Here is a 27591-nt window from a genome sequence, read left to right on the forward strand (position 1 = left end):
ACTTGACTAGAATATATTATATACATGTGAAATTAGTAAAACACTATGTAAACATTAAAGGGACCCGTGTTCCATTACCAAAGGGACCCGTGTTCCATTACCAAAGGGACCCGTGTTCCATTACCAAAGGGACCCGTGTTCCATTACCAAAGGGACCCGTGTTCCATTACCAAAGGGACCCGTGTTCCATTACCAAAGGGACCCGTGTTCCATTACCAAAGGGACCCGTGTTCCATTACCAAAGGGACCCGTGTTCCATTACCAAAGGGACCCGTGTTCCATTACCAAAGGGACCCGTGTTCCATTACCAAAGGGACCCGTGTTCCATTACCAAAGGGACCCGTGTTCCATTACCCCCCCCCCCGGTCTGATAACTGACCTGGTGTTCCCTCCTACCCCCCCAAAGGGACCCGTGTTCCATTCCCCCCCCCCAAAGGGACATGGTGTTCCATTACCAAAGGGACCTGGTGTTCCATTACGGTCTGATAAATGAATGGGACCCGTCCTCCCCCCATTACCAAAGGGACCCGTGCTCCATTACTGACATGGTGGGACCCGTGCTCCATTCCCCCCCGGTCTGATAAGGGACATGGTCCTCCTCCCCCCTGGTCAGATAATACTGACATGGTGTTCCCTCCTCCCCCCCTGGTCAGATAATACTGACATGGTGTTCCCTCCTCCCCCCGGTCAGATAATACTGACATGGTGTTCCCCCTGGTCCTGACATGGTGTTCCCCTCCCCCCCGGTCTGATAACTGACATGGTGTTCCCTCCTCCCCTCCTGGTCAGATAATACTGACATGGTGTTCCCTCCTCCCCCCGGTCAGATAATACTGACATGGTGTTCCCTCCTCCCCCCGGTCTGATAAATGACATGGTGTTCCCTCCCCCCCCGGTCAGATAATACTGACATGGTGTTCCCTCCTCCCCCTGGTCAGATAATAGTGACATGGTGTTCCTCCTCCCCCCCTGGTCAGATAATACTGACATGGTGTTCCCTCCTCCCCCCTGTCAGATAATACTGACATGGTGTTCCCTCCTCCCCCTGTCAGATAATACTGACATGGTGTTCCCCCCCCCCCTGGTCAGATAATAGTGACATGGTGTTCCCTCCTCCCCCCGGTCAGATAATACTGACATGGTGTTCCCTCCTCCCCCCCGGTCTGATAAATGACATGGTGTTCCCTCCTCCCCCCCCTGGTCAGATAATAGTGACATGGTGTCCCTCCTCCCCCCCCGGTCTGATAACTGACATGGTGTTCCCCCTCCTCCCCCCTGTCAGATAATACTGACATGGTGTTCCCTCCTCCCCCTGGTCAGATAATAGTGACATGGTGTTCCCTCCTCCCCCCCGGTCTGATAACTGACATGGTGTTCCCTCCTCCCCCCTGTCAGATAATACTGACATGGTGTTCCCTCCTCCCCCCCCTGGTCAGATAATACTGACATGGTGTTCCCTCCTCCCCCTGTCAGATAATAGTGACATGGTGTTCCCTCCTCCCCCGGTCAGATAATAGTGACATGGTGTTCCCTCCTCCCCCTGGTCAGATAATAGTGACATGGTGTTCCCTCCTCCCCCCCCTGGTCAGATAATACTGACATGGTGTTCCCCTCCTCCCCCCTGTCAGATAATAGTGACATGGTGTTCCCTCCTCCCCCCTGTCAGATAATACTGACATGGTGTTCCCTCCCCCCCCTGTCAGATAATACTGACATGGTGTTCCCTCCTCCCCCCGGTCTGATAACTGACATGGTGTTCCCTCCTCCCCCCTGGTCAGATAATACTGACATGGTGTTCCCTCCCCCCCCCGGTCTGATAACTGACATGGTGTTCCCTCCCCCCCCCTGTCAGATAATAGTGACATGGTGTTCCCTCCTCCCCCTGGTCAGATAATAGTGACATGGTGTTCCCTCCTCCCCCTGGTCAGATAATACTGACATGGTGTTCCCTCCTCCCCCGGTCAGATAATAGTGACATGGTGTTTCCTCCTCCCCCCCCGGTCTGATAACTGACATGGTGTTCCCTCCTCCCTCCCCCCCTGGTCAGATAATACTGACATGGTGTTCCCTCCTCCCCCTGGTCAGATAATACTGACATGGTGTTCCCCTCCCCCTGGTCAGCCTGGCCCTGCTGCTGTTGTTTTTCTACTCATGGTCTTCACACCTCACGACACAGAGGTATTAATCTGCTGACGATGGATGGTCCTGGCCTGGTGTTAATCCACTGGATTCTGCTGTCTCATAATATTATAGTTGAATGATTTCAGGAGGATTTGGGATAGTGGTAGATAATCTGACATCCTGTCTGTCTCCAGAGAGAGACTAGGATACTGTTGGAGATGGATTGGGTTTAGAAAGAAACAGAAAGATTTGGAGGAGGGATGAAAAGGTGATAAAGTGAAGTTTGTTTAGTGTGTGTGTGTGTGTGTGTGTGACATGGTGTGTGTGTGTGTGATAATGTGACATGTGTGTGTGTGTGACATGGTGTTGTGTCCCCCCTGTCTGATGTGTGTGTGTGTGTGTGATAATGTGTGTGTGTGTCCCCCTGGTCTGTGTGTGTGGTGTGTGTGTGTCTAGTAGACTGTCCCTATAGCTCTGAGGTAACATGGTTATGGAGAGAAAATGGCCCTTGAATGTTTTGGTACTGACTGGAGAGCTCTTCTTTGATAATTTGTATTAAACAGAGTGATAACTGACATGGTGTCCCCCTAAACAGAGTACTGTAGTGTCTAAACAGAGTGTGTTCCCTCCTCCCCCGGTCTGATAATTGTGGTGCTAAACAGAGATAATAGTGACATGGTGTTACTAAACAGAGATAATAGTGACATGGTGTTGTCCTCCCCCAGTCAGATAATAGTGACATGGTGTTCCCTCCTCCCCCTGTCAGATAAACTGACATGGTGTTCCCTCCCTCCCCCCTGTCAGATAATAGTGACATGGTGTTCCCTAAACAGGTCAGCCTGGCCCTGTGCTGTGTTTTTCCTCTCTCTTCACACCTAAACAGAGTGAGTAATCTGGTGACGATGGATGGTCCTAAACTGAGTGAGTACGGTAGTGTCTCATAAATTAGAGTTGAATGTGCTAAACAGAGTGATTTGGGATAGTGGTAGTAAACATCCTGTCTGTCTCCAGTGAGTACTAGGTAGTGGAGTGGATTGGGTTTAGAAAGAAACAGAAAGATTTGGAGTACGGATGAAAAGTGTAAACAGAGTTTGTTTAGTGTGTGTGTGTAGTGTGCTGTGTGAGTGTGTGTAAACAGAGTGAGTACGGTAGTGTGTAAACAGAGTGAGTACGGTAGTGTAGTGTGTGTGAGTGTGTGTGTGAGTGTGGTAGTGTGTAAACAGAGTGAGTACGGTAGTGTGTAAACAGAGTGAGTACGGTAGTGTCCCTAAACAGAGTGAGTAACATGGTTATGGCTAAAAAATGTACGGAATGTTTTGAGTACCTACTGGAGAGTCTAAACTTTGTATTTGTACTAAACAGAGTGAGTACGGTGGAGTGCTAAACAGAGTGAGTACGGTAGTGTACTAAACAGAGTGAGTAGTGTACTAAACAGAGTGAGTACGGTAGTGTACTAAACAGAGTGAGTACGGTAGTGTAGTAAACAGAGTGAGTAGTGTACTAAACAGAGTGAGTACGGTAGTGTACTAAACAGAGTGAGTACGGTAGTGTGCTAAACAGAGTGAGTACGGTAGTGTGCTAAACAGAGTGAGTACGGTAGTGTGCTAAACAGAGTGAGTACGGTAGTGTGCTAAACAGAGTGAGTACGGTAGTGTGCTAAACAGAGTGAGTACGGTAGTGTGCTAAACAGAGTGAGTACGGTAGTGTGCTAAACAGAGTGAGTACGGTAGTGTAGTAAACAGAGTGAGTACGGTAGTGTACTAAACAACCAAAGATTTTGAGACTAAAGGCTAGTTTATGGTCCGTAGACAGTTGTCATTATGAAAACTGAAAAACAACAAGATGCTTGACATCAGCAGCCTGGCGGTCCAAAATAACTGGTGTATTTTAACACCAATAAACCCATCTGTTTAAAAACAAATTTAGTTTATGTCAATCTAGCAAACCAGGCAACTAAAAGCAACTTTCTAAACAATGTTTTGGTTCATTTCTACCCTGTTAGCTTGCTCGCTAGTTAGCTTGTTCGCTAACGTTAATGACAAAGCATAAAGTTTTTGGGAAATTTGTATTTTTATTTTTAAACAAAACATGTAAATATCACATTTTACATAACCATTCGGATGCATTACACGTTACTTTGTTTAATGACCTTTGGCAGTGATTACAGCCTCGAGTCTTCTTGGGTATGACACTACAAGCTTGGCACACCTGTATTTGGGGAGTTTCTCCCATTTTCTTCTCAGCAGATCCTCTCAAGCTCTGTCAGATTGGATGGGGAGCATCGCTGCACAGCTATTTTCAGGTCTCTTCAGAGATGTTCAATCAGTTTCAGGTCCAGACTCTGGCTGGGCAACTCAAGGATATTCAGAGACTTGTCCCGAAGCCACGCCTGCGTTGTCTTGGCTGTGGGCTTAGGGTTGTTGTCCTGTTGGAAGGTGAACCTTCGCACCAGTCTGAGGTTCTGGGCATTCTGGGGCAGGTTTTCATCAAGGATCTCTCTGTACTTTGCTCCGTTCATGGTGCCAGGTTTCCTCCAGACGTGACGCTTGGCATTCAGACCAAAGAGTTCAATCTTGGTTTCATCAGACCAGAGAATCAGTCCTTCAGGTGCCTTTTTGCAAACTCCAAACTCTATGCAAATGTTGTTAATCACAAGGCTAATATAAGTCTCAAAAGGAAGGAAAAGCGATTGTCATCTGTAGAACCATAGACTCCACTGATCAGCCAAAACAAGCTCAATAATGCCGTGCATGAACACATTCCTATTGAATATTCATTCCCCTTTACTGTGAGTAGCCCTATGCCGTTTTGCCATTTCAAATCAAATTATTTTTTTATTTTAAAATAAATTTCATGCATAGATGGCTGTCTATTCTAAATTTGTCATCAACATTTTTAAAAATTTTATGATGCTGATTATCGGCCTAAAATTTCGGCCATCTGCCTCCTGGACCCTAAAACAAAATCCAAATCGTTCGTTTCTATAAACCGGGGCACTCAGAGCTCTGTCTATTGTTCTGTTTTACGTCTCATTAGGCAGAATGATCCGGAATGACCTCGGGGCCTCCTTTGTCTAGCTGGGATTACATTACGGTTTCTGGTCTATTGTGGCCCCTGGGGTGGTGGATGGAGCTAAGATGATGATCATTGATTGATCTGTGGTGGGTGAATCACAGCTGCATCTTCCATTTTTATTAAATTATAATGTGAGATAATATAGATTGGTTGATCAAGGTGACCAGACATGTTATGTTGCGACTCTTGAACACGTAAAGGCAAGGTTTCCCCTGTATTTATTTAGTAGTGGCACAGTTTTTCAATACATTTTCATATTTGGAGCCAATGTTCCCTCAATGTTTTGTTTTTTTAAGCATTGAGAAAATTTCAGGTCTGCTGTGCACCAACTTGAACATTGTGAAAAATCTTGTACCCACTTTGCAGTTAGTTTTTGTGAACACTGAGCTCCCAGTTTTACTGTGAACACTGAGGCTTTAAGTTACAGTTTTACTGTGAACACTGTGGCTGTTGCCACTTTAAGTTACAGTTTTACTGTGAACACTGAGGCTGTACCCACTTTAAGTTACAGTTTTACTGTGAACACTGTGGCTGTACCCACTTTAAGTTACAGTTTTACTGTGAACACTGAGGCTGTTGCCACTTTAAGTTACAGTTTTACTGTGAACACTGAGGCTGTACCCGCTTTAAGTTACAGTTTTACTGTGAACACTGAGGCTGTACCTGCTTTAAGTTACAGTTTTACTGTGAACACTGAGGCTGTACCTGCTTTAAGTTACAGTTTTACTGTGAACACTGTGGCTGTACCCACTTTAAGTTACAGTTTTACTGTGAACACTGAGGCTGTACCCACTTTAAGTTAGTTTTACTGTGAACACTGAGGCTGTCCCCACTTTAAGTTAACATTGGCAGTAGGCTACTGTGGCTATTTGATCATAATGTAGGCCTACCAGAGTGGCCTACCATCAAAAACAATGGAGTAAATGCATCCCATAACATTTCAACATGGAATTAGCTGTTCTATCATTCAGCCTACAGCAGCAGCCAATGTGTGGTGTTCAATGTAGAACCTACATTCCATGAGACTCCTGGGGGGAAAAAACATGCAGGGCTTGACATTAACTTGTTAATCCACTTGTCCTTCAGACAATGAAGTGACTGGAAATGTTGTTGTGTGATTTGATACAAGAAACCTCTTTACAAAATAAAAGGCATTATTATTCCTGTAACATTATTACAAAGAATCTGACAAATTATGCTAGCCTCTTCCTACAAATTATGCTAGCCTCTTCCTACTTATTATGCTAGCCTCTTGCTACTTATTATGCTAGCCTCTTGCTACTTATTATGCTAGCCTCTTGCTACTTATTATGCTAGCCTCTTCCTACTTATTATGCTAGCCTATTCCTACTTATTATGCTAGCCTCATGCTACTTATTATGCTAGCCTCATGCTACTTATTATGCTAGCCTCATGCTACTTATTATGCTAGCCTCATGCTACTTATTATGCTAGCCTCATGCTACTTATTATGCTAGCCTCTTCATACTTATTATGCTAGCCTCTTCATACTTATTATGCTAGCCTCTTCATACTTATTATGCTAGCCTCTTCCTACCTGTTATGCTAGCCTCTTCCTACCTGTTATGCTAGCCTCTTCCTACCTAATATGCTAGCCTCTTCCTACTTATTATGCTAGCCTCTTCCTAAGCCTTTCTGAAAATACATCTCTGCCCCTTTAAGACAAAAAACATCTATATTTGAACTAACTTGCTTTTCAAAGGTGTCTAGAAATGTTTTGTACTCTTGTAAGAAACGATCACTCCCCTATTGCTGACTACAAATGATCTATAACTGGGCTAATAACTCATTAACTGGGCTAATAACTCACTAACTTGCAACGGATATAAACAAAATATGCACGTGGCTACATGCAGCTCTTGCTGTGATTCAAAACAAGAGCATCTACTTACGACCGCTCATGCTGTAAACACAGTCCAGTTCAAAGTAAATGTCACAGGTCTAAAAAAAAAAAAAATATGGCAATGGTATTTGCATATAGGCCTACTGCAGCTCTGATTTTGGTTATGCCGCATTGGTCTGTGTAGACTAGTATGGGCTGAGTCATGCACAGCAGAATCCCACTCCGACGAGTTCTGCCTACGACAAAATCTCTTGCGTTGTTCGTTATGTTGCATTGAAAGTGGCTAATATTGCGTTGATTAGATCACAATTGCCACAGTAAAGGGAAATGTTGATAGTGTCAACAGGTAAAACTCCAGAACAGTGGTCACCACCCTTTTCTGAGTCGAGATCCCTTTTCTGAGTCAAGATGCAAGCCTAGATCAACCGCTCAGATTTTTATTTATTTAAACATGACTTGAAAAAACGTAAGCCTGTCACATTATCTAACCCCCCCCCCCAATAAAAGCCATAGTACAGCCTATGTGCTGTGGTAATTTCATTGTTTACTCTGTAACCTGTTAGTTCATATGCCTCGACACCGTGATACACAGGCCTAGAGGCAGAGACAGTAAGAAGACACCGTGATACACAGGCCTAGAGACAGTAAGAAGACACCGTGATACACAGGCCTAGAGGCAGAGAGAATAAGAAGACACCGTGATACACAGGCCTAGAGGCAGAGACAGTAAGAAGACACCGTGATATACAGGCCTAGAGGCAGAGACAGTAAGAAGACACCGTGATACACAGGCCTAGAGGCAGAGACAATAAGAAGACACCGTGATACACAGGCCTAGAGGCAGAGACAATAAGAAGACACCGTGATACACAGGCCTAGAGGCAGAGACAGTAAGAAGACATAGTGATACACAGGCCTAGAGGCAGAGACAATAAGAAGACACATTTACATTACATTTACATTTAAGTCATTTAGCAGACGCTCTTATCCAGAGCGACTTACAAATTGGTGCATTCACCTTATGACATCCAGTGGGACAGTCACTTAACAATAGTGCATCTAAAACTTAGGGGGGGTGGGGTGAGAGGGATTACTTAACCTATCCTAGGTATTCCTTAAAGAGGTGGGGTTTCAGGTGTCTCCGGAAGGTGGTGATTGACTCCGCTGTCCTGGCGTCGTGAGGGAGTTTGTTCCACCATTGGGGGGCCAGGGCAGCGAACAGTTTTGACTGGGCTGAGCGGGAGCTGTACTTCCTCAGTGGTAGGGAGGCGAGCAGGCCAGAGGTGGATGAACGCAGTGCCCTTGTTTGGGTGTAGGGCCTGATCAGAGCCTGGAGGTACTGAGGTGCCGTTCCCCTCACAGCTCCGTAGGCAAGCACCATGGTCTTGTAGCGGATGCGAGCTTCAACTGGAAGCCAGTGGAGAGAACGGAGGAGCGGGGTGACGTGAGAGAACTTGGGAAGGTTGAACACCAGACGGGCTGCGGCGTTCTGGATGAGTTGAAGGGGTTTAATGGCACAGGCAGGGAGCCCAGCCAACAGCGAGTTGCAGTAATCCAGACGGGAGATGACAAGTGCCTGGATTAGGACCTGTGCCGCTTCCTGTGTGAGGCAGGGTCGTACTCTGCGGATGTTGTAGAGCATGAACCTACAGGAACGGGCCACCGCCTTGATGTTAGTTGAGAACGACAGGGTGTTGTCCAGGATCACGCCAAGGTTCTTGGCGCTCTGGGAGGAGGACACAATGGAGTTGTCAACCGTGATGGCGAGATCATGGAACGGGCAGTCCTTCCCCGGGAGGAAGAGCAGCTCCGTCTTGCCGAGGTTCAGCTTGAGGTGGTGATCCGTCATCCACACTGATATGTCTGCCAGACATGCAGAGATGCGATTCGCCACCTGGTCATCAGAAGGGGGAAAGGAGAAGATTAATTGTGTGTCGTCTGCATAGCAATGATAAGAGAGACCATGTGAGGTTATGACAGAGCCAAGTGACTTGGTGTATAGCGAGAATAGGAGAGGGCCAAGAACAGAGCCCTGGGGGACACCAGTGGTGAGAGCGCGTGGTGAGGAGACAGATTCTCGCCACGCCACCTGGTAGGAGCGACCTGTCAGGTAGGACGCAATCCAAGCGTGGGCCGCGCTGGAGATGCCCAACTCGGAGAGGGTGGAGAGGAGGATCTGATGGTTCACAGTATCGAAGGCAGCCGATAGATCTAGAAGGATGAGAGCAGAGGAGAGAGAGTTAGCTTTAGCAGTGCGGAGCGCCTCCGTGATACAGAGGAGAGCAGTCTCAGTTGAATGACTAGTCTTGAAACCTGACTGATTTGGATCAAGAAGGTCATTCAGAGAGAGATAGCGGGAGAGCTGGCCAAGGACGGCACGTTCAAGAGTTTTGGAGAGAAAAGAAAGAAGGGATACTGGTCTGTAATTGTTGACATCGGAGGGATCGAGTGTAGGTTTTTTCAGAAGGGGTGCAACTCTCGCTCTCTTGAAGACGGAAGGGACGTAGCCAACGGTCAGGGATGAGTTGATGAGCGAGGTGAGGTAAGGGAGAAGGTCTCCGGAAATGGTCTGGAGAAGAGAGGAGGGGATAGGGTCAAGCGGGCAGGTTGTTGGGCGGCCGGCCGTCACAAGACGCAAGATTTCATCTGGAGAGAGAGGGGAGAAAGAGGTCAGAGCACAGGGTAGGGCAGTGTGAGCAGAACCAGCGGTGTCGTTTGACTTAGCAAACGAGGATCGGATGTCGTCGACCTTCTTTTCAAAATGGTTGACGAAGTCATCTGCAGAGAGGGAGGGGGGGGGGGGGGCGGAGGATTCAGGAGGGAGGAGAAGGTGGCAAAGAGCTTCCTAGGGTTAGAGGCAGATGCTTGGAATTTAGCGTGGTAGAAAGTGGCTTTAGCAGCAGAGACAGAGGAGGAAAATGTAGAGAGGAGGGAGTGAAAGGATGCCAGGTCCGCAGGGAGGCGAGTTTTCCTCCATTTCCGCTCGGCTGCCCGGAGCCCTGTTCTGTGAGCTCGCAATGAGTCATCGAGCCACGGAGCGGGAGGGGAGGACCGAGCCGGCCTGGAGGATAGGGGACATAGAGAGTCAAGGGATGCAGAGAGGGAGGAGAGGAGGGTTGAGGAGGCAGAATCAGGAGATAGGTGGGAGAAGGTTTGAGCGGAGGGAAGAGATGATAGGATGGAAGAGGAGAGAGTAGCGGGGGAGAGAGAGCGAAGGTTGGGACGGCGCGATACCATCCGAGTAGGGGCAGTGTGGGAGGTGTTGGATGAGAGCGAGAGGGAAAAGGATACAAGGCAGTGGTCGGAGACTTGGAGGGGAGTTGCAATGAGGTTAGTGGAAGAACAGCATCTAGTAAAGATGAGGTCGAGCGTATTGCCTGCCTTGTGAGTAGGGGGGAAGGTGAGAGGGTGAGGTCAAAAGAGGAGAGGAGTGGAAAGAAGGAGGCAGAGAGGAAAGAGTCAAAGGTAGACGTGGGGAGGTTAAAGTCGCCCAGAACTGTGAGAGGTGAGCCGTCCTCAGGAAAGGAGCTTATCAAGGCATCAAGCTCATTGATGAACTCTCCGAGGGAACCTGGAGGGCGATAAATGATAAGGATGTTAAGCTTGAAAGGGCTAGTAACTGTGACAGCATGGAATTCAAAGGAGGCGATAGACAGATGGGTAAGGGGAGAAAGAGAGAATGACCACTTGGGAGAGATGAGGATCCCGGTGCCACCACCCCGCTGACCAGACGCTCTCGGGGTGTGCGAGAACACGTGGGCGGACGAAGAGAGAGCAGTAGGAGTAGCAGTGTTGTCTGTGGTGATCCATGTTTCCGTCAGTGCCAAGAAGTCGAGGGACTGGAGGGAGGCATAGGCTGAGATGAACTCTGCCTTGTTGACCGCAGATTGGCAGTTCCAGAGGCTACCGGAGACCTGGAACTCCACGTGGGTCGTGCGCGCTGGGACCACCAGAGTAGGGTGGCCGCGGCCACGCGGTGAGGAGCGTTTGTATGGACACCATGATACACAGGCCATGATACACAGGCCTAGAGGCAGAGACAGTAAGAAGACATAGTGATACACAGGCCTAGAGGCAGAGACAGTAAGAAGACTCCGTGATACACAGGCCTAGAGGCAGAGACAATAAGACACCGTGATACACAGGCCTAGAGGCAGAGACAATAAGACACCGTGATACACAGGCCTAGAGGCAGAGACAATAAGACACCGTGATACACAGGCCTAGAGGCAGAGACAATAAGACACCGTGATACACAGGCCTAGAGACAGTAAGAAGACACCGTGATACACAGGCCTAGAGGCAGAGACTATAAGAAGACACCGTGATACACAGGCCTAGAGGCAGAGACAATAAGAAGACACCGTGATACACAGGCCTAGAGGCAGAGACAATAAGAAGACACCGTGATACACAGGCCTAGAGGCAGAGACAGTAAGAAGACACCGTGATACACAGGCCTAGAGGCAGAGACAGTAAGAAGACACCGTGATACACAGGCCTAGAGGCAGAGACAGTAAGAAGACACCGTGATACACAGGCCTAGAGGCAGAGACAGTAAGAAGACACCGTGATACACAGGCCTATAGGCAGAGACAATAAGAAGACACCGTGATACACAGGCCTAGAGGCAGAGACAATAAGAAGACACCGTGATACACAGGCCTAGAGGCAGAGACAATAAGAAGACACCGTGATACACAGGCCTAGAGACAGTAAGAAGACACCGTGATACACAGGCCTAGAGGCCGAGACAATAAGAAGACACCGTGATACACAGGCCTAGAGGCCGAGACAATAAGAAGACACCGTGATACACAGGCCTAGAGGCAGAGACAATAAGAAGACACCGTGATACACAGGCCTAGAGGCAGAGACAATAAGAAGACACCGTGATACACAGGCCTAGAGGCAGAGACAGTAAGAAGACACCGTGATACACAGGCCTAGAGGCAGAGACAATAAGAAGACACCGTGATACACAGGCCTAGAGGCAGAGACAGTAAGAAGACATAGTGATACACAGGCCTAGAGGCAGAGACAGTAAGAAGACACCGTGATACACAGGCCTAGAGGCAGAGACAGTAAGAAGACACCGTGATACACAGGCCTAGAGGCCGAGACAGTAAGAAGACACCGTGATACACAGGCCTAGAGGCAGAGACAGTAAGAAGACACCGTGATACACAGGCCTAGAGGCAGAGACAGTAAGAAGACACCGTGATACACCGGGCCAGCTAGTTAACATTAATCTAGCGACATGTTGAACTTCCATCCTCAGGCCAGGGGGGTACAATGTATGAATTTATTTTACTTTTTTTTACATTTATTTTTTTATCAATCATTTCTCGAATAAGGAGACTGTGGACATCATATACTGTAGTGTTAGCTCATCCAAAGGGCTTTGACATCGGTATCTGTACAGCTGCCAACTGCTAACTTGATTTCCTTGCGTTTTCTTTCTTTCTCCTCTCCGTTCCTGTTTTCTTAAATTTGCTCAGATTCGATTAATGAGTTCCTAAGTTATCTTTTTGATTCAAATGTCACACGAGCTGAGGAGCAGAAGACCAGTAACTAACGTTTCACATCTCAATCCGCGATGGGAAAACGTGAATGGTATCAGCGCCGACTCCAGTCTAACCGTTAGTCCCATATGGTCACACAGATCTTCAGAACCTCCGTACGGTTCTGGTCTCTGAAATTACAGCTACACTGGATGGTGTCCGAGCCGCTGCGCATGAACAAGGCCGCCCAATTGACGACTTTGAACATGACCTGTGCGACTACATTGACAGTATAGTAGCCGTTGAGAAAACGGTCGCCTGTCTGCGCTTTTAAAAACCAAAAGCTGATTGACGAGACCGATGACCTTGGAATCCCGTTTTCGCAGTTGCTGGGGCCTGGCCATCGTTCTATCGCCCAAGAAGCTGGACAGAGCTCACCGCATTGGCCCCTGCCCGGCGAGCAGAGATGCAGAACGGTTTCTATTGGTACTTACTATGAACAATGGCGATTAAAACGCAGCGCTAACTGCCCGTCTGATTTCCCCAAATTTAAAGATTCCTCTCATAGCTTGATTTCTGACCCTACGGGATCGACGACACCTTCAAATATTTTTTTTATTCCTTCCTGTAGACGTCTGAATATCCATCAGATAAAATATGACTAGATTTTTGGGGGTGTGAACTGGAGACTCCCACAGTTGAGACTAAAACTGTTTTTAGTTTTGTAGGCTAGGCTATCCTATTTAATTTATGGGGCTTGATTTATGGATCAAGCCTCATTCTGATCTGATTCCCAATGATCAGTGTAAAAAATAAAAATGTTAAATATCTACCCCCTTTTCTCCCCAATTTCGTGGTATCCAATTGTTAGTAGTTACTATCTTGTCTCATCGCTACATCTCTCGTACGGGCTCGGGAGAGACTAAGGTCGAAAGCCATGCGTCCTCCGATACACAACCCAACCAAGCCGCACTGCTTCTTAAGACAGTGCGCATCCAACCCGGAAGCCAACCGCACCAATGTGTCGGAGGAAACGCAGTGCACCTGGCAATCTTGGTTAGCGCGCACTGCGCCCGGCCCGCCACAGGAGTCGCTGGTGCGCGATGAGACAAGGATATCCCTACCGGCCAAAACCCTCCCTAACCCAGACGACGCTAGGCCAATTGTGCGTCACCACACGGACCTCCCGGTCGCGGCCTGCTGCGACAGAGCCTGAGCACGAACCCAGAGTCTCTGGTGGCACAGCTAGCGCCGCGATGCAGTGCCCTAGACCACTGCGCCACCCAGGAGGCCAAATATGTTTCCTTTTGATAAAACAGGAAGTGTAAAGATGTCTCCTTTTTGATAAAACAGGAAGTGTAAAGATGTCTCCTTTTTGATAAAACAGGAAGTGTAAAGATGTCTCCTTTTGATAAAACAGGAAGTGTAAAGATTTTGATAAAACAGGAAGTGTAAAGATGTCTCCTTTTGATAAAACAGGAAGTGTAAAGATGTCTCCTTTTGATAAAACAGGAAGTGTAAAGATGTCTCCTTTTGATAAAACAGGAAGTGTAAAGATGTCTCCTTTTGATAAAACAGGCAGTGTAAAGATGTCTCCTTTTGATAAAACCGGAAGTGTAAAGATGTCTCCTTTTTGATAAAACAGGAAGTGTAAAGATGTCTCCTTTTTGATAAAACAGGAAGTGTGCAGATGATAGTTTATTATGTTGCTCCAGCGGTTTCTGAATTTGTGACGCGCCCGACTGTCCACATTTTACTAACCTTTTGATTGTAACCTTCTTTTTTGAATGTTTTGGGATTTATATTTATATGTTACAGCACTTTAATTTCAGTATTTAAATATGTTGAGATGGAACCAAATGATCTGTTTCTGTCGTCAGTCGTTTTCTAAAATCGGACAGATGGGGGCCGTAGTATGGTCTACGGTAGGCTAGAGGTCTGATGTGATAGTCTGCCTATAACTCTGTTCCTGTTCTAGTCAGAGATAATGAAATTGGAAATCAGGCTGGAAAATGCAATGCAATGCATGTCTGTTAATTTTGGAACACTCGGCCCCCGCCCCGCGTACTCTGGGCCCCCGCCCCGCGTACTCTGGGCCCCCGCCCCGCGTACTCTGGGCCCCCGCCCCGCGTACTCTGGGCCCCCGCCCCGCGTACTCTGGGCCCCCGCCCCGCATACTCGTCCAGTCAGGAGCCGCTACTGTGTTGTGGACCTGGTATAATCCTTTTAACTAAATGACACGTGCTAAAAATCTAATCAAATGTATTGGTCACATACACACCTTTTGGCAGATTGTTATTGCGGGTGTAGTGAAATGCTTAGGCTCCAACAGTGCAGTAATATCTAACTAAATGCTTGTGTTCCTGGCTCCAACAGTGCAGTAATATCTAACTAAATGTTCCTGGCTCCAACAGTGCAGTAATATCTAACTAAATGCTGGTGTTCCTAGCTCCAACAGTGCAGTAATATCTAACTAAATGCTTGTGTTCCTAGCTCCAACAGTGCAGTAATATCTAACTAAATGCTTGTGTTTCTGGCTCCAACAGTGCAGTAATATCTAACTAAATGTTCCTAGCTCCAACAGTGCAGTAATATCTAACTAAATGTTCCTAGCTCCAACAGTGCAGTAATATCTAACTAAATGCTGGTGTTCCTGGCTCCAACCGTGCGGTAATATCTAACAATTCACCACAATACACACAAAACTAAAATAATGGAATTGAGAAATATATAAGTATTGGGATGAGCAATGTCAGAGTGGCATTCACTAAAATACAGTTGAATAGAATACAGTATATACATGCGAGATGAGTAAAGCAGTATGTAAACATTGAAGTCGCCAGTGATTCCAGGTCTATATATATAGGGCAGCAGCCTCTTAAGGTGCAGGGTTGAGTAACCGGGTTGTTGCCGGCTAGTGATGGCTATTTAACAGTCTGATGGCCTTGAGATAGAAGCTGTTTTTCAGTCTCTCGATCCCAGCTTTGATGCACCTGTACTGACCTCGCCTTCTGGAGGTACGCAACGGTGAGTACAGAGTGCGTTGTATATCCGTGCTAAGTATACAGAGTGTGTAACAAACAAAGGAGCCAGGGCAAACTGATCTGCTGTCATCATGTTTTAGGAGGACGTGGCCTCCCCTGTTTGACTGTCACAGTTCTGAAAATCTCCCTGTTCTGTGTTAGTAGAAGACGAAGAACCTGGAGGTGGAGCGAAGGGTTGAGCCTGTGATCGTAACGCAGGACGACAGTCCGAGAACACACTGACCTACCCCAAACACACTTAGCCGTCCATGTACAAGGTCCTGTCTATATCAGACACTGTCACTAGAGCGGGATCCGAGCAGCATCGCCATGCTCTTTAGTGTCGTGGCAAGGAAACAAAACGCACAGCCGATCTAACTTATTTAGGAAAACATCCCTGGTGTTGGAAACAAACATCATCATGATGTCATCCAGACATTATGATGTCATCCAGAGTCACATGTATTTATTTTCCAGGTTATAGAACACAATATGTTAAATACAGAAGGTTTTTAAAGGACAGGTTTTTTTCTGCCATGGAAAGATTTGCAATATTTGAGCTACTGGTATTATCCCAGCCCTAACAATCAACACATACTTCCCTAAGCCTGCCATATACACACACACCGCTAACCACCAACGCGTACTGACCTGCCCATAGCTAATACTAACACACAGCTAACCACCAACGTCTACTGACCTGCCCATAGCTAATACTAACACACAGCTAACCACCAACGTCTACTGACCTGCCCATAGCTAATACTAACACACAGCTAACCACCAACGTCTACTGACCTGCCCATAGCTAATACTAACACACAGCTAACCACCAACGTCTACTGACCTGCCCATAGCTAATACTAACACACAGCTAACCACCAACGCGTACTGACCTGCCCATAGCTAATACTAACGCACAGCTAACCACCAACGCGTAGTGACCTGCCCATAGCTAATACTAACACACAGCTAACCACCAACGTCTACTGACCTGCCCATAGCTAACACTAACACACAGCTAACACACAGCTAACCACCAACGTCTACTGACCTGCCCATAGCTAATACTAACACACAGCTAACCACCAACGTCTACTGACCTGCCCATAGCTAATACTAACACACAGCTAACCACCAACGTCTACTGACCTGCCCATAGCTAATACTAACACACAGCTAACCACCAACGTCTACTGACCTGCCCATAGCTAATACTAACACACAGCTAACCACCAACGTCTACTGACCTGCCCATAGCTAATACTAACACACAGCTAACCACCAACGTCTACTGACCTGCCCATAGCTAATACTAACACACAGCTAACCACCAACGTCTACTGACCTGCCCATAGCTAATACTAACACACAGCTAACCACCAACGTCTACTGACCTGCCCATAGCTAATACTAACACACAGCTAACCACCAACGTAACACACAGCTACTGACCTGCCCATAGCTAATACTAACACACAGCTAACCACCAACGTGTACTGACCTGCCCATAGCTAATACTAACTCACAGCTAACACACAGCTAACCACCAACGTGTACTGACCTGCCCATAGCTAATACTAACACACAGCTAACCACCAACGTGTACTAACCCGCCCATAGCTAATACTAACACACAGCTAACCACCAACGTGTACTGACCTGCCCATAGCTAATACTAACACACAGCTAACACACAGCTAACCACCAACGTGTACTGACCTGCCCATAGCTAATACTAACACACAGCTAACCACCAACGCGTAGTGACCTGCCCATAGCTAATACTAACACACAGCTAACACACAGCTAACCACCAACGTCTACTGACCTGCCCATAGCTAATACTAACACACAGCTAACACACAGCTAACCACCAACATGTACTGACCTGCCCATAGCTAATACTAACACACAGCTAACCACCAACGCGTACTGACCTGCCCATAGCTAACACACAGCTAACCACCAACGACCTGCCCATACTAACACACAGCTAACCACCTGACCTGCCCATAGCTAATACTGCCCATAGCACAAGCTAACCACCAAGCTAACCATAGCTATACAACAGTGTACTGACCTGCCCATAGCTAACACACAGCTAACCACCAACGTGTACTGACCTGCCCATAGCTAATACTAACACACAGCTAACCACCAACGTGTACTGACCTGCCCATAGCTAATACTAACACACAGCTAACCACCAACGTGTACTGACCTGCCCATAGCTAACACACAGCTAACCACCAACGTGTACTGACCTGCCCATAGCTAATACTAACACACAGCTAACCACCAACGCGTACTGACCTGCCCATAGCTAACACACAGCTAACCACCAATGTGTACTGACCTGCCCATAGCTAACACACAGCTAACCACCAACGCGTACTGACCTGCCCATAGCTAATACTAACACACAGCTAACCACCAACGTGTACTGACCTGCCCATAGCTAATACTAACACACAGCTAACCACCAATGCGTACTGACCTGCCCATAGCTAATACTAACACACAGCTAACACACAGCTAACCACTAACGCGTACTGACCCGCCCATGCATACATAGCTAACACTAACACATACTAACTGTCTGAAAGCTGTAAAACATAGAAACAGATGCCGCTGGTTGACAGGATGCCTGGTTTAATGGCATGGCTTTAGTGGCTCCATCTAGGCAGCGGAGCCTCCGCTTGGTCGGTCAGTGTATTGGAGCCGTGTTGTATCAGTGTGTTTAGGCCTAGTGAGGGTTGTTATGGCGACGTGGCGGGGTGTCGACCATCTGGTGAGGGTTTTAGTGAACAGGCCCCTACACACACACACACACACACAGACTCCTAATGGCAGCTGTGGCAACAGGATTCTGTAACCACGGCGACTCTACTTCTATCCCTCACGGTCTCGTATTTTTTTTATGTTGTTTTTTTGTCCTCAACACCTGATGTCTCTCATATATCACCTCCCTTTATTTTGAACATGGCATCGCTTGAAAACAGTCTAACTTGAATAGCCGCTAACCAGGCAGAATTGTCAACCCCCCCCCCTATTGGTAGCTGCTATGACTAGCTACTCATGGTATGTTTCTGTACATGTGGGAGGGAGGGGGGGGGTAGTAGGTTAATTCACATTGACACATCAATAAGAGGCAATGGTGTAATTAAGGAAGCTGCTTTCTGCCCAGATATCACCTGAGGTGGCGTGCCACACTTAAACCCCTCCCCCTTAAGCGCTATGCCCCCCCCCCCCCACCCCACACACACACACTAGCCTTTAGTCACTGATCTAGGACCAGTTTAGCTTACCCATAGCCTAAAACCTTACCACTATGGAGGCATATAAAATACTGATCTCAGATCAGTCAGTGTCTAGGGCTCTCCACCCCTGGTTAATCCCAACAGGAAATGATCAGATTATCCTGAACCAGCAGGCTGTCCTCCTGCTACTTGGTGGTGAGCCTGTTCTTCCTGCCTGCCTGTCGGGGTTATTTTCGTGCACAAGCCCTGTCAGAACAGGCAGGCAAAGTGAGACCCGAGGCCATGAATAGCCTAAAAAAAATTACCCAGAGGGAGAGGGTCATGGAGTTTGGACTTGCTATAAAAAAAATGTTTGTTTTTTTAAAGTGTGAGGAAAGGTCAACTCCTTTGTCTGTTGGCTAATAGGCTGCATGGCTTTCATGAGCTGAACCAGTCCTGTGACCCATCAGATTATACTGTCAAACAACAAGCGTACAGGCCTTCTCTAGGAGAACAGGTAGATCAGTGTGAGGCCTTCCAGGCCAGAGAAGGGAACCATGGTAGTGTGTAGAACCAGTCAGTCAGTAACACATAGTAATGTTAGATTGGATTAGTTGGCCTGAATGAGTTCCGAGGTTCCTAAATTAACCAATGAACCAGGGGTTGGCCTCTTTCTGTGTGTGTCAATCAGTCGGTGAAGAGGAGAATAGTCTGTCTCTCCGAGCCCCACGGCGTGACACACACACACACACACACACACACACACACACACACACACACACACACACACACACACACACACACACACACCATGGCTCGTAGTGAGCCGGCTGGCGCCGTGCCACAGATGAAGTGTGATTTCTACCAGCAGCTAGCCAGGGTTTGCCTGGGGTTTTCTCGTAAGGGGGAAAAAAATCCGTCCTCTCCTCCGTGACCCGGAAACCGATGTGGTCGAAGTGTGTCAATTCGTTAGTAGGAAGACTGTCATCCCCTCCTTTTGGCAAGGAAGCACACCCCTCTGGAATGCAGCCTTGCTCCCATCACAGAGACCGACATACATATTTCTCTCTCACAAGGATATGTTATGTAGGCCAAATGCTATGAGGTTGTCATGGTGCATTAAGTGTGTAATCCGTGTGACTATTTTGTCTGAGATGCGGGCAGGTTTTTCCATGAAATTCGAGGATATTTGAAGGAAACAAGATCAAAGTATGATGGAAAAAGGACACTTGCTACTGGTTTCCTTCCCTCATGTTAAAACAACTGGATTCATTATTAAAGGGACGAAGTGACATCACCCTAACTCTCATTTTAATACACCAATAGGAACCTTCTCTTACCTAATTTAAATAAGTACCAGTCTTGTAGTCAACATTGGGAGAAGGCATGTTTGCAGAGGGCCGTGGTTTATATAGCTAGATAGCTACTCTACTGGTGCCAATATTTGACTGTAGGGTGTCAGCTGATATGATTAAAAGTTGACCCTATTAATTTATGGCAAAGATACTTATGTTCCCCTTTCATCTGTGTCTGGTGTTAGCTAGTGACTGGCTAGCTAGGTCTTCATCTGTCTGGTTGGTAGCTAGTGATTGGCTAGCTAGGTCTTCATCTGTCTGGTGGTAGCTAGTGACTGGCTAGCTAGGTCTTCATCTGTCTGGTTGGTAGCTAGAGACTGGCTAGCTAGGTCTTCATCTGTCTGGTTGGTAGCTAGTGATTGGCTAGCTAGGTCTTCATCTGTCTGGTTGGTAGCTAGTGATTGGCTAGCGAGGTCTTCATCTGTCTGGTTGGTAGCTAGTGATTGGCTAGCTAGGTCTTCATCTGTCTGGTTGGTAGCTAGTGATTGGCTAGCTAGGTCTTCATCTGTCTGGTTGGTAGCTGAGACTAGCTAGCTAGGTCTTCATGTGTCTGGTTGGTAGCTAGTGATTGGCTAGCGAGGTCTTCATCTGTCTGGTTGGTAGCTAGTGACTGGCTAGCTAGGTCTTCATCTGTCTGGTTGGTAGCTAGTGATTGGCTAGCTAGGTCTTCAGGCAGGCAGCATGGAACAAAAAGGGGGAGGGTCATTCCAAACTCAACACATTTATCAGTGCCGCTGACAACCCTATCACAAGAGACATGCGAAATGTATAGATATTTATACTTTGTAAAGTGATATCATTAACTAAGTTTCCATTCAATTGGAGACCAGACTTTCATGCGAATATTCAAAAATCTGTTTCTTTCCCGGCGGAGGTGTTTCAACCACACTGACTTGTTGATGATATAAATCAGTAATGCCGTAGTGCAAATAATGGTACTTTTTCTCTTCAGTTTTCATGTACCGAATAAAAATATATATTCAATAATGTTTCCATCGCATTTTTACTGCATCGCCGCATCCAATTTGCTTGACATCAGCGTTTCAAAGAGCTGTCAGTCAAGGCGAGCTCATGAATATAAGCCCCGCCCACTCAGCCTGTCATTTCAAACTTCCTGGTAGTTAACCATGAGAGGAAGTACTTTTCAAAATGACTGTTCAAGACCTAAAAAAAAAGAAGTTTTATTTTAATGTTTTTGTGAAAAATCGCGAGCAGTGATGTCGACTTTCTCAACTTCCTAATATTGAACAAATGATACTCGTTGGATCGAGAGGTCTTCACGGGTCCAAAAACAAATGATACTCGTTGGATCTAGAGGTCTTCACGGGTCCAAAAACAAATGATACTCGTTGGATCTAGAGGTCTTCACGGGTCCAAAAACAAATGATACTCGTTGGATCTAGAGGTCTTCACGGGTCCAAAAACAAATGATACTCGTTGGATCTAGAGGTCTTCACGGGTCCAAAAACAAATGATACTCGTTGGATCTAGAGGTCTTCACGGGTACAAAAACAAATGATACTCGTTGGATCTAGAGGTCTTCACGGGTACAAAAACAAATGATACTCGTTGGATCTAGAGGTCTTCACGGGTACAAAAACAAATGATACTCGTTGGATCTAGAGGTCTTCACCGGTCCAAAAACAAATGATACTCGTTGGATCTAGAGGTCTTCACGGGTACAAAAAAGGGGGGTGGCTCGCAAAACTACGGGGACGTCAAAATAATAAACTATTTACCAAATCTATACATTTTTAAATGTTGATTTACTTCTCTTCGCCATTGTCATTTACCTGATTAAGACAAGACATGAAGAAGAAAGGCTAGGAGTTGTTATGTGGTCCCTAAATTGCCAGTATACCTGGGTGGGGGGGGGTCCCTTGTCAAGAAAAGGTTTAGGAACCCTGGGCTATTTATTTATTTAACCAGGTAGGCCATCTGTCTGTCTGCTAGTGTGGTCTGGCCGTCTGCCTGTCTGCTAGTGTAGTCTGGCCAGTTGTCTGTCTGCTAGTGTAGTCTGGCCAGTTGTCTGTCTGCTAGTGTAGTCTGGCCAGTTGTCTGTCTGCTAGTGTAGTCTGGCCAGTTGTCTGTCTGCTAGTGTAGTCTGGCCGTCTGCCTGTCTGCTAGTGTAGTCTGGCCAGTTGTCTGTCTGCTAGTGTAGTCTGGCCAGTTGTCTGTCTGCTAGTGTAGTCTGGCCAGTTGTCTGTCTGCTAGTGTGGTCTGGCCAGTTGTCTGTCTGCTAGTGTGGTCTGGCCAGTTGTCTGTCTGCTAGTGTGGTCTGGCCAGTTGTCTGTCTGCTAGTGTGGTCTGGCCAGTTGTCTGTCTGCTAGTGTGGTCTGGCCAGTTGTCTGTCTGCTAGTGTGGTCTGGCCAGTTGTCTGTCTGCTAGTGTGGTCTGGCCAGTTGTCTGTCTGCTAGTGTGGTCTGGCCAGTTGTCTGCTAGTGTGGTCTGTCTGTCTGCTAGTGTAGAGTCATGTTTTATTTGATCATAGATATTTCTAGAATCTCACAGTCACTGAGTTCCTCCTCCCCCTCTCTCAGACTGGTGAGGAGTGGGTGAGTGTGAGAGGCAGAAGGAGAGAGCGAGAAGGAGTGGTCGTCATGGCAGCTGAAGCGCAAAGACAGCGTTCTCTGTCTACGTCAGGAGACTCTCTCTACCTGGTCCTGGGGATCAACAAGAACGCCTCACCAGAGGACATCAAGAAGTCCTACAGGTAACACTATACCAGGACATCAAGAAGTCCTACAGGTAACACTATACCAGGACATCAAGAAGTCCTACAGGTAACACTATACACACTATACCAGGACAACAGGAAGTCCTACAGGTAACACTATACCAGGACAACAGGAAGTCCTACAGGTAACACTATACCAGGACAACAGGAAGTCCTACAGGTAACACTACACCAGGACATCAAGAAGTCCTACAGGTAACACTACACCAGGACATCAAGAAGTCCTACAGGTAACACTATACCAGGACAACAGGAAGTCCTACAGGTAACACTATACCAGGACAACAGGAAGTCCTACAGATGACACTATACCAGGACAACAGGAAGTCCTACAGGTAACAGGTAACACTATACACCACTATACCAGGACATCAAGGCACAGGCGACACCACATATTACAGGTCACCATGTTACATCAAGAAGTCCTACAGGTAACACTATACAACACTACACCAGGACCGCTAGTAACCTATACCAGGACCAGAGGACAACAGGAGGTCCTATAGGCACGCTACACAGCGCCACAGGACACAACCAAGAGAATGTGGACTTTAAAATATAAAAAAACAGTCCATTGTGAGACAAGATCCACTAGAGGTCAACAGAGAGCTGGTGTGCTGCTGTTGCTGAATGACACTGAGTGCACTAAACATTAGGAACACCTAGTCTTTCCATGACATAGACTGACCAGGTGAATCCAGGTGAAAAGCTATGATCTCTTATCGATGTCACTTGTTAAATCCACTTCAATCAGTGTAGATGAAGGGAAGGAGACATGTAGATGAAGGGGAGGAGACATGTAGATGAAGGGGAGGAGACATGTAGATGAAGGGGAGGAGACATGTAGATGAAGGGGAGGAGACATGTAGATGAAGGGGAGGAGACTGGTTAAAGAAGGATTTGTATGCCTCGAGACAATTGAGACAATGATTGTGTATGTGTGCCATTCAGGGTCAATGGCTGTGGTGTAAAAATACTTCATTAAAAATACTTAAGTTGTTTTTTTGGGGGGGGTATCTATACTTTACTATTTATATTTGACAACTTACTTCACTATATTCCTAAAGACAATAATGTACTTTTTAGTCCATACATTTTACCTGACACCCAAAAGTACACATTACATTTTGAATTTGTGGTTTGCGTTAAGTTAAGGAATTTGAAACAATTTATTATTTTACTTTTGTTACTTAAGTATATTTTTTTACCAAATACTTTTAGACTTTTACTCAAGTAGTATTTTACTGGGTGGCTTTTACTCAAGTAGTATTTTACTGGGTGACTTTTACTCAAGTAGTATTTTACTGGGTGACTTTTACTCAAGTAGTATTTTACTGGGTGACTTTTACTCAAGTAGTATTTTACTGGGTGACTTTTACTCAAGTAGTATTTTACTGGGTGACTTTTACTAAAGTAGTATTTTACTGGGTGACTTTTACTCAAGTAGTATTTTACTGGGTGACTTTCACTTTTACTTGAGTCATTTTCTATTAAGGTGTCTTTACTTTTACTCAAGTATGACAATTGGGTACTTTCTACAGCCACTGGTAAATGAGCAAGACAAAAGATTGAAGTGCCTTTTGAACGAGGTATGGTAGTAGGTGCCGGTTTGTGGAAAGAACAGCAACTCTGCTGAGGTTTTTCACGCTCAGTTTCCCGTGTATATGGAGAATGGTCCACCACCCAAAGGACATCCAGCCATCTTGACACAACTGTGGGAAGCATTGGAGTCCACATGGGCCAGCATCCCTGAGGAATGCTTTAAACACTTTGTAGAGTCCACATGGGCCAGCATCCCTGAGGAATGCTTTAAACACTTTGTAGAGTCCACATGGGCCAGCATCCCTGAGGAATGCTTTAAACACTTTGTAGAGTCCACATGGGCCAGCATCGCTGAGGAATGCTTTAAACACTTTGTAGAGTCCACATGGGCCAGCATCGCTGAGGAATGCTTTAAACACTTTGTAGAGTCCACATGGGCCAGCATCCCTGTGGAATGCTTTAAACACTTTGTAGAGTCCACATGGGCCAGCATCCCTGAGGAATGCTTTAAACACTTTGTAGAGTCCACATGGGCCAGCATCCCGGAGGAATGCTTTAAACACTTTGTAGAGTCCACATGGGCCAGCATCCCGGAGGAATGCTTTAAACACTTTGTAGAGTCCACATGGGCCAGCATCCCTGAGGAATGCTTTAAACACTTTGTAGAGTCCACATGGGCTAGCATCCCTGTGGAACGCTTTCAACACTTTGTAGAGTCCATGCCCCCAACGAATTTAAGCTGATCTGAAGGCAACTCTATATTAGGAAGGTGTTCCTAATGTTTTGTACACTTAGTGTATGTGATAGGGCTGAAATGATGTCGTTACATGAGGGTTCTAGAACTATGGAATGGGAGGGGATGTTTGACACAGACACCAGTCATAAACCTCTTCCTGTTGTCTGTCCAATCAGGAAACTGGCTCTGAAGTTCCACCCAGACAAGAATCCAGACAACCCCGAGGCTGCTGATAAGTTTAAGGAAATCAATAACGCCCACGCCATCCTCAACGACTGTACCAAGAGGAACATCTATGACAAGTACGGATCCCTGGGACTCTACGTGGCCGAGCAGTTTGGAGAGGAGAATGTCAACACCTACTTTGTCCTCTCCTCCTGGTGGGCTAAGGTAAGACAACGTATCTCTGTGTGTGTGTGTGTGTGTGTGTGTGTGTGTGTGTGTGTGTGTGTGTGTGTGTGTGTGTGTGTGTGTGTGTGTGTGTGTGTGTGTGTGTGTGTGTGTGTGTGTGTGTGTGTGTGTGGTGGGCTAAGGTAAGACAACATCTCGTGTTTGGAGAGGAGAATGTCAACACCTACATTTTAGCGATAGATGTGTCGTTATGGAGTCCCCAGTAAATGTAGTTATAGACATATTGAGTTATGATGGAGTCCCAAGTAAATGTCACCCCTGAAGATCAATAAAATGGTCATAAGTTTGTGCGTCTCGCCTCCTTCCCTCTCCCTGACGGTCTCCTTTCTCTGCAGGGCCTGTTCATCTTCTGTGGCTTGGCGACTGGCTGCTACTTCTGCTGCTGTCTGTGCTGCTGCTGTAACTGCTGCTGTGGAAAGTGTAAACCGCGGCCTCCCATGGACCAGGAACCAGAGTTCTACGTCTCCCCTGAAGACCTGGAGGCACAGATGCAGCCTGACGAGAGAGGTGAGAGAGTTTCATCAACCGATAGAACTAGAAGTGAGAGAGCTTCATCAACCGATAGAACTAGAGGTGAGAGGTGAGGAGTGTACTCAATCAACCAATAGAAATAGAGGTGAGAGGTGAGGAGTGTACTCAATCAACCAATAGAAATAGAGGTGAGAGGTGAGGAGTGTACTCAATCAACCAATAGAAATAGAGGTGAGAGGTGAGGAGTGTACTCAATCAACTAATAGAACTAGAGGTGAAGAGCTTCATCAACCAATAGAACTAGAGATGGAGAGACTTGGAGGGGCCTTATTAAGTACCGTGAGTAAGTACTACTGTGATCAAAAATAACTAGATATAGCTTCGTAGCCTAGAGCAATTTCTCAAGCAAGAATTGTGCTATGTCTGTCTCTGAGGAAGAGTTGTTGGCACTCTCTTTTTTTGATTGATCGATCAATCTATCTAATTTATCGCCTGATGATGTCACCAGCCAGGCCAAATCTCCATCCCACCAAAAACAGGCTGAAATTTCAGGCCATCTTTTCAAACAGCACTTCCACTAAAAGGGCATTATCATTTTCGCAGTATTATTCCAACCTCAATGTGGAAATGTGTGTATATATATATAAAACACACAGGAAAATCACATTTTTGACTGCACTAGGCCTTTAAGTGGAGTGGATTTTCACTTGGTTGAACGAAGGGAAGTGTGACCGAGGGCAGTCGATCCCAGGCAGGCAAGGCACTGTACTTCAGAACAGATTAACCCAGCTCCGTCCCCTACAACCTACGGGGGGGGGGTCATTCAGTTACCGCTGCCTGCCTGTCACACGTACAGTTTATTTAGATTTGTAACGTGTGTGTTGTTCCCCCCCCCCCCCCAGACGTTGGTGGTGATCCCATCATGGTGCAGCCGTCCGGAACAGAGTCCACCAGGCTGACGTCAGACAGCCACTCCAGCTACCGGACCGACACCGGATACAACTAAACCCCCCCCTAAACCCCACGCCCTTCAAGACTCAGTCCTGCCCGAGAGAAGGTTTCTTTGGCTGCCACTTGAAATATTAGCCTGATATTATCATCAAAACCCCATTTCACTCTGACAAACACAAGCATAATTCCCACCATCACCTATATCCACCGGCTCCTCCTTCTCCTCCCCAGCTACCGTCTCCTCCCCAGCCACCGGCTCCTCCTTCTCCTCCCCAGCCACCGTCTCCTCCCCAGCCTCTCCGTCTCCTCCCCAGCCACCGGCTCCTCCGTCTCCTCCCCAGCCTCTCCGTCTCCTCCCCAGCCTCTCCGTCTCCTCCCCAGCCACCAGCCTCTCAGTCTCCTCCCCAGCCTCTCCGTCTCCTCCCCGGCCTCTCCGTCTCCTCCCCGGCCTCTCCGTCTCCTCCCCGGCCTCTCCGTCTCCTCCCCGGCCTCTCCGTCTCCTCCCCGGCCTCTCCGTCTCATCTCCGTCTCCTCCCCAGCCTCTCCGTCTCCTCCCCAG

General features: G+C 46.9%; 1 protein-coding gene across 2 annotated transcripts in view; it reads left to right on the forward strand.

Annotated features, from left to right (window-relative positions):
* Positions 1-27322, forward strand: part of LOC124045462 (dnaJ homolog subfamily C member 5-like) — a 37502-nt gene extending 10180 nt beyond the window's left edge. The window contains exons 2-5 of one of the 2 annotated variants that reach the window (XM_046364769.1): positions 22725-22897; positions 25376-25589; positions 25946-26117; positions 26984-27322. In XM_046364769.1, coding sequence (XP_046220725.1) covers positions 22785-22897; positions 25376-25589; positions 25946-26117; positions 26984-27087 — 603 coding nt within the window. In that variant the 5' untranslated portion in view covers positions 22725-22784 and the 3' untranslated portion in view covers positions 27088-27322. The remainder of the gene's footprint in view (positions 1-22724; positions 22898-25375; positions 25590-25945; positions 26118-26983) is intronic. The other variant, XM_046364770.1, reaches the window with a different exon arrangement.
* The last annotated feature ends 269 nt before the right edge of the window (positions 27323-27591 follow it).

Source organism: Oncorhynchus gorbuscha, linkage group LG10 (genome assembly GCF_021184085.1).
Source record: "Oncorhynchus gorbuscha isolate QuinsamMale2020 ecotype Even-year linkage group LG10, OgorEven_v1.0, whole genome shotgun sequence".
Lineage (NCBI taxonomy): Eukaryota > Metazoa > Chordata > Actinopteri > Salmoniformes > Salmonidae > Oncorhynchus > Oncorhynchus gorbuscha.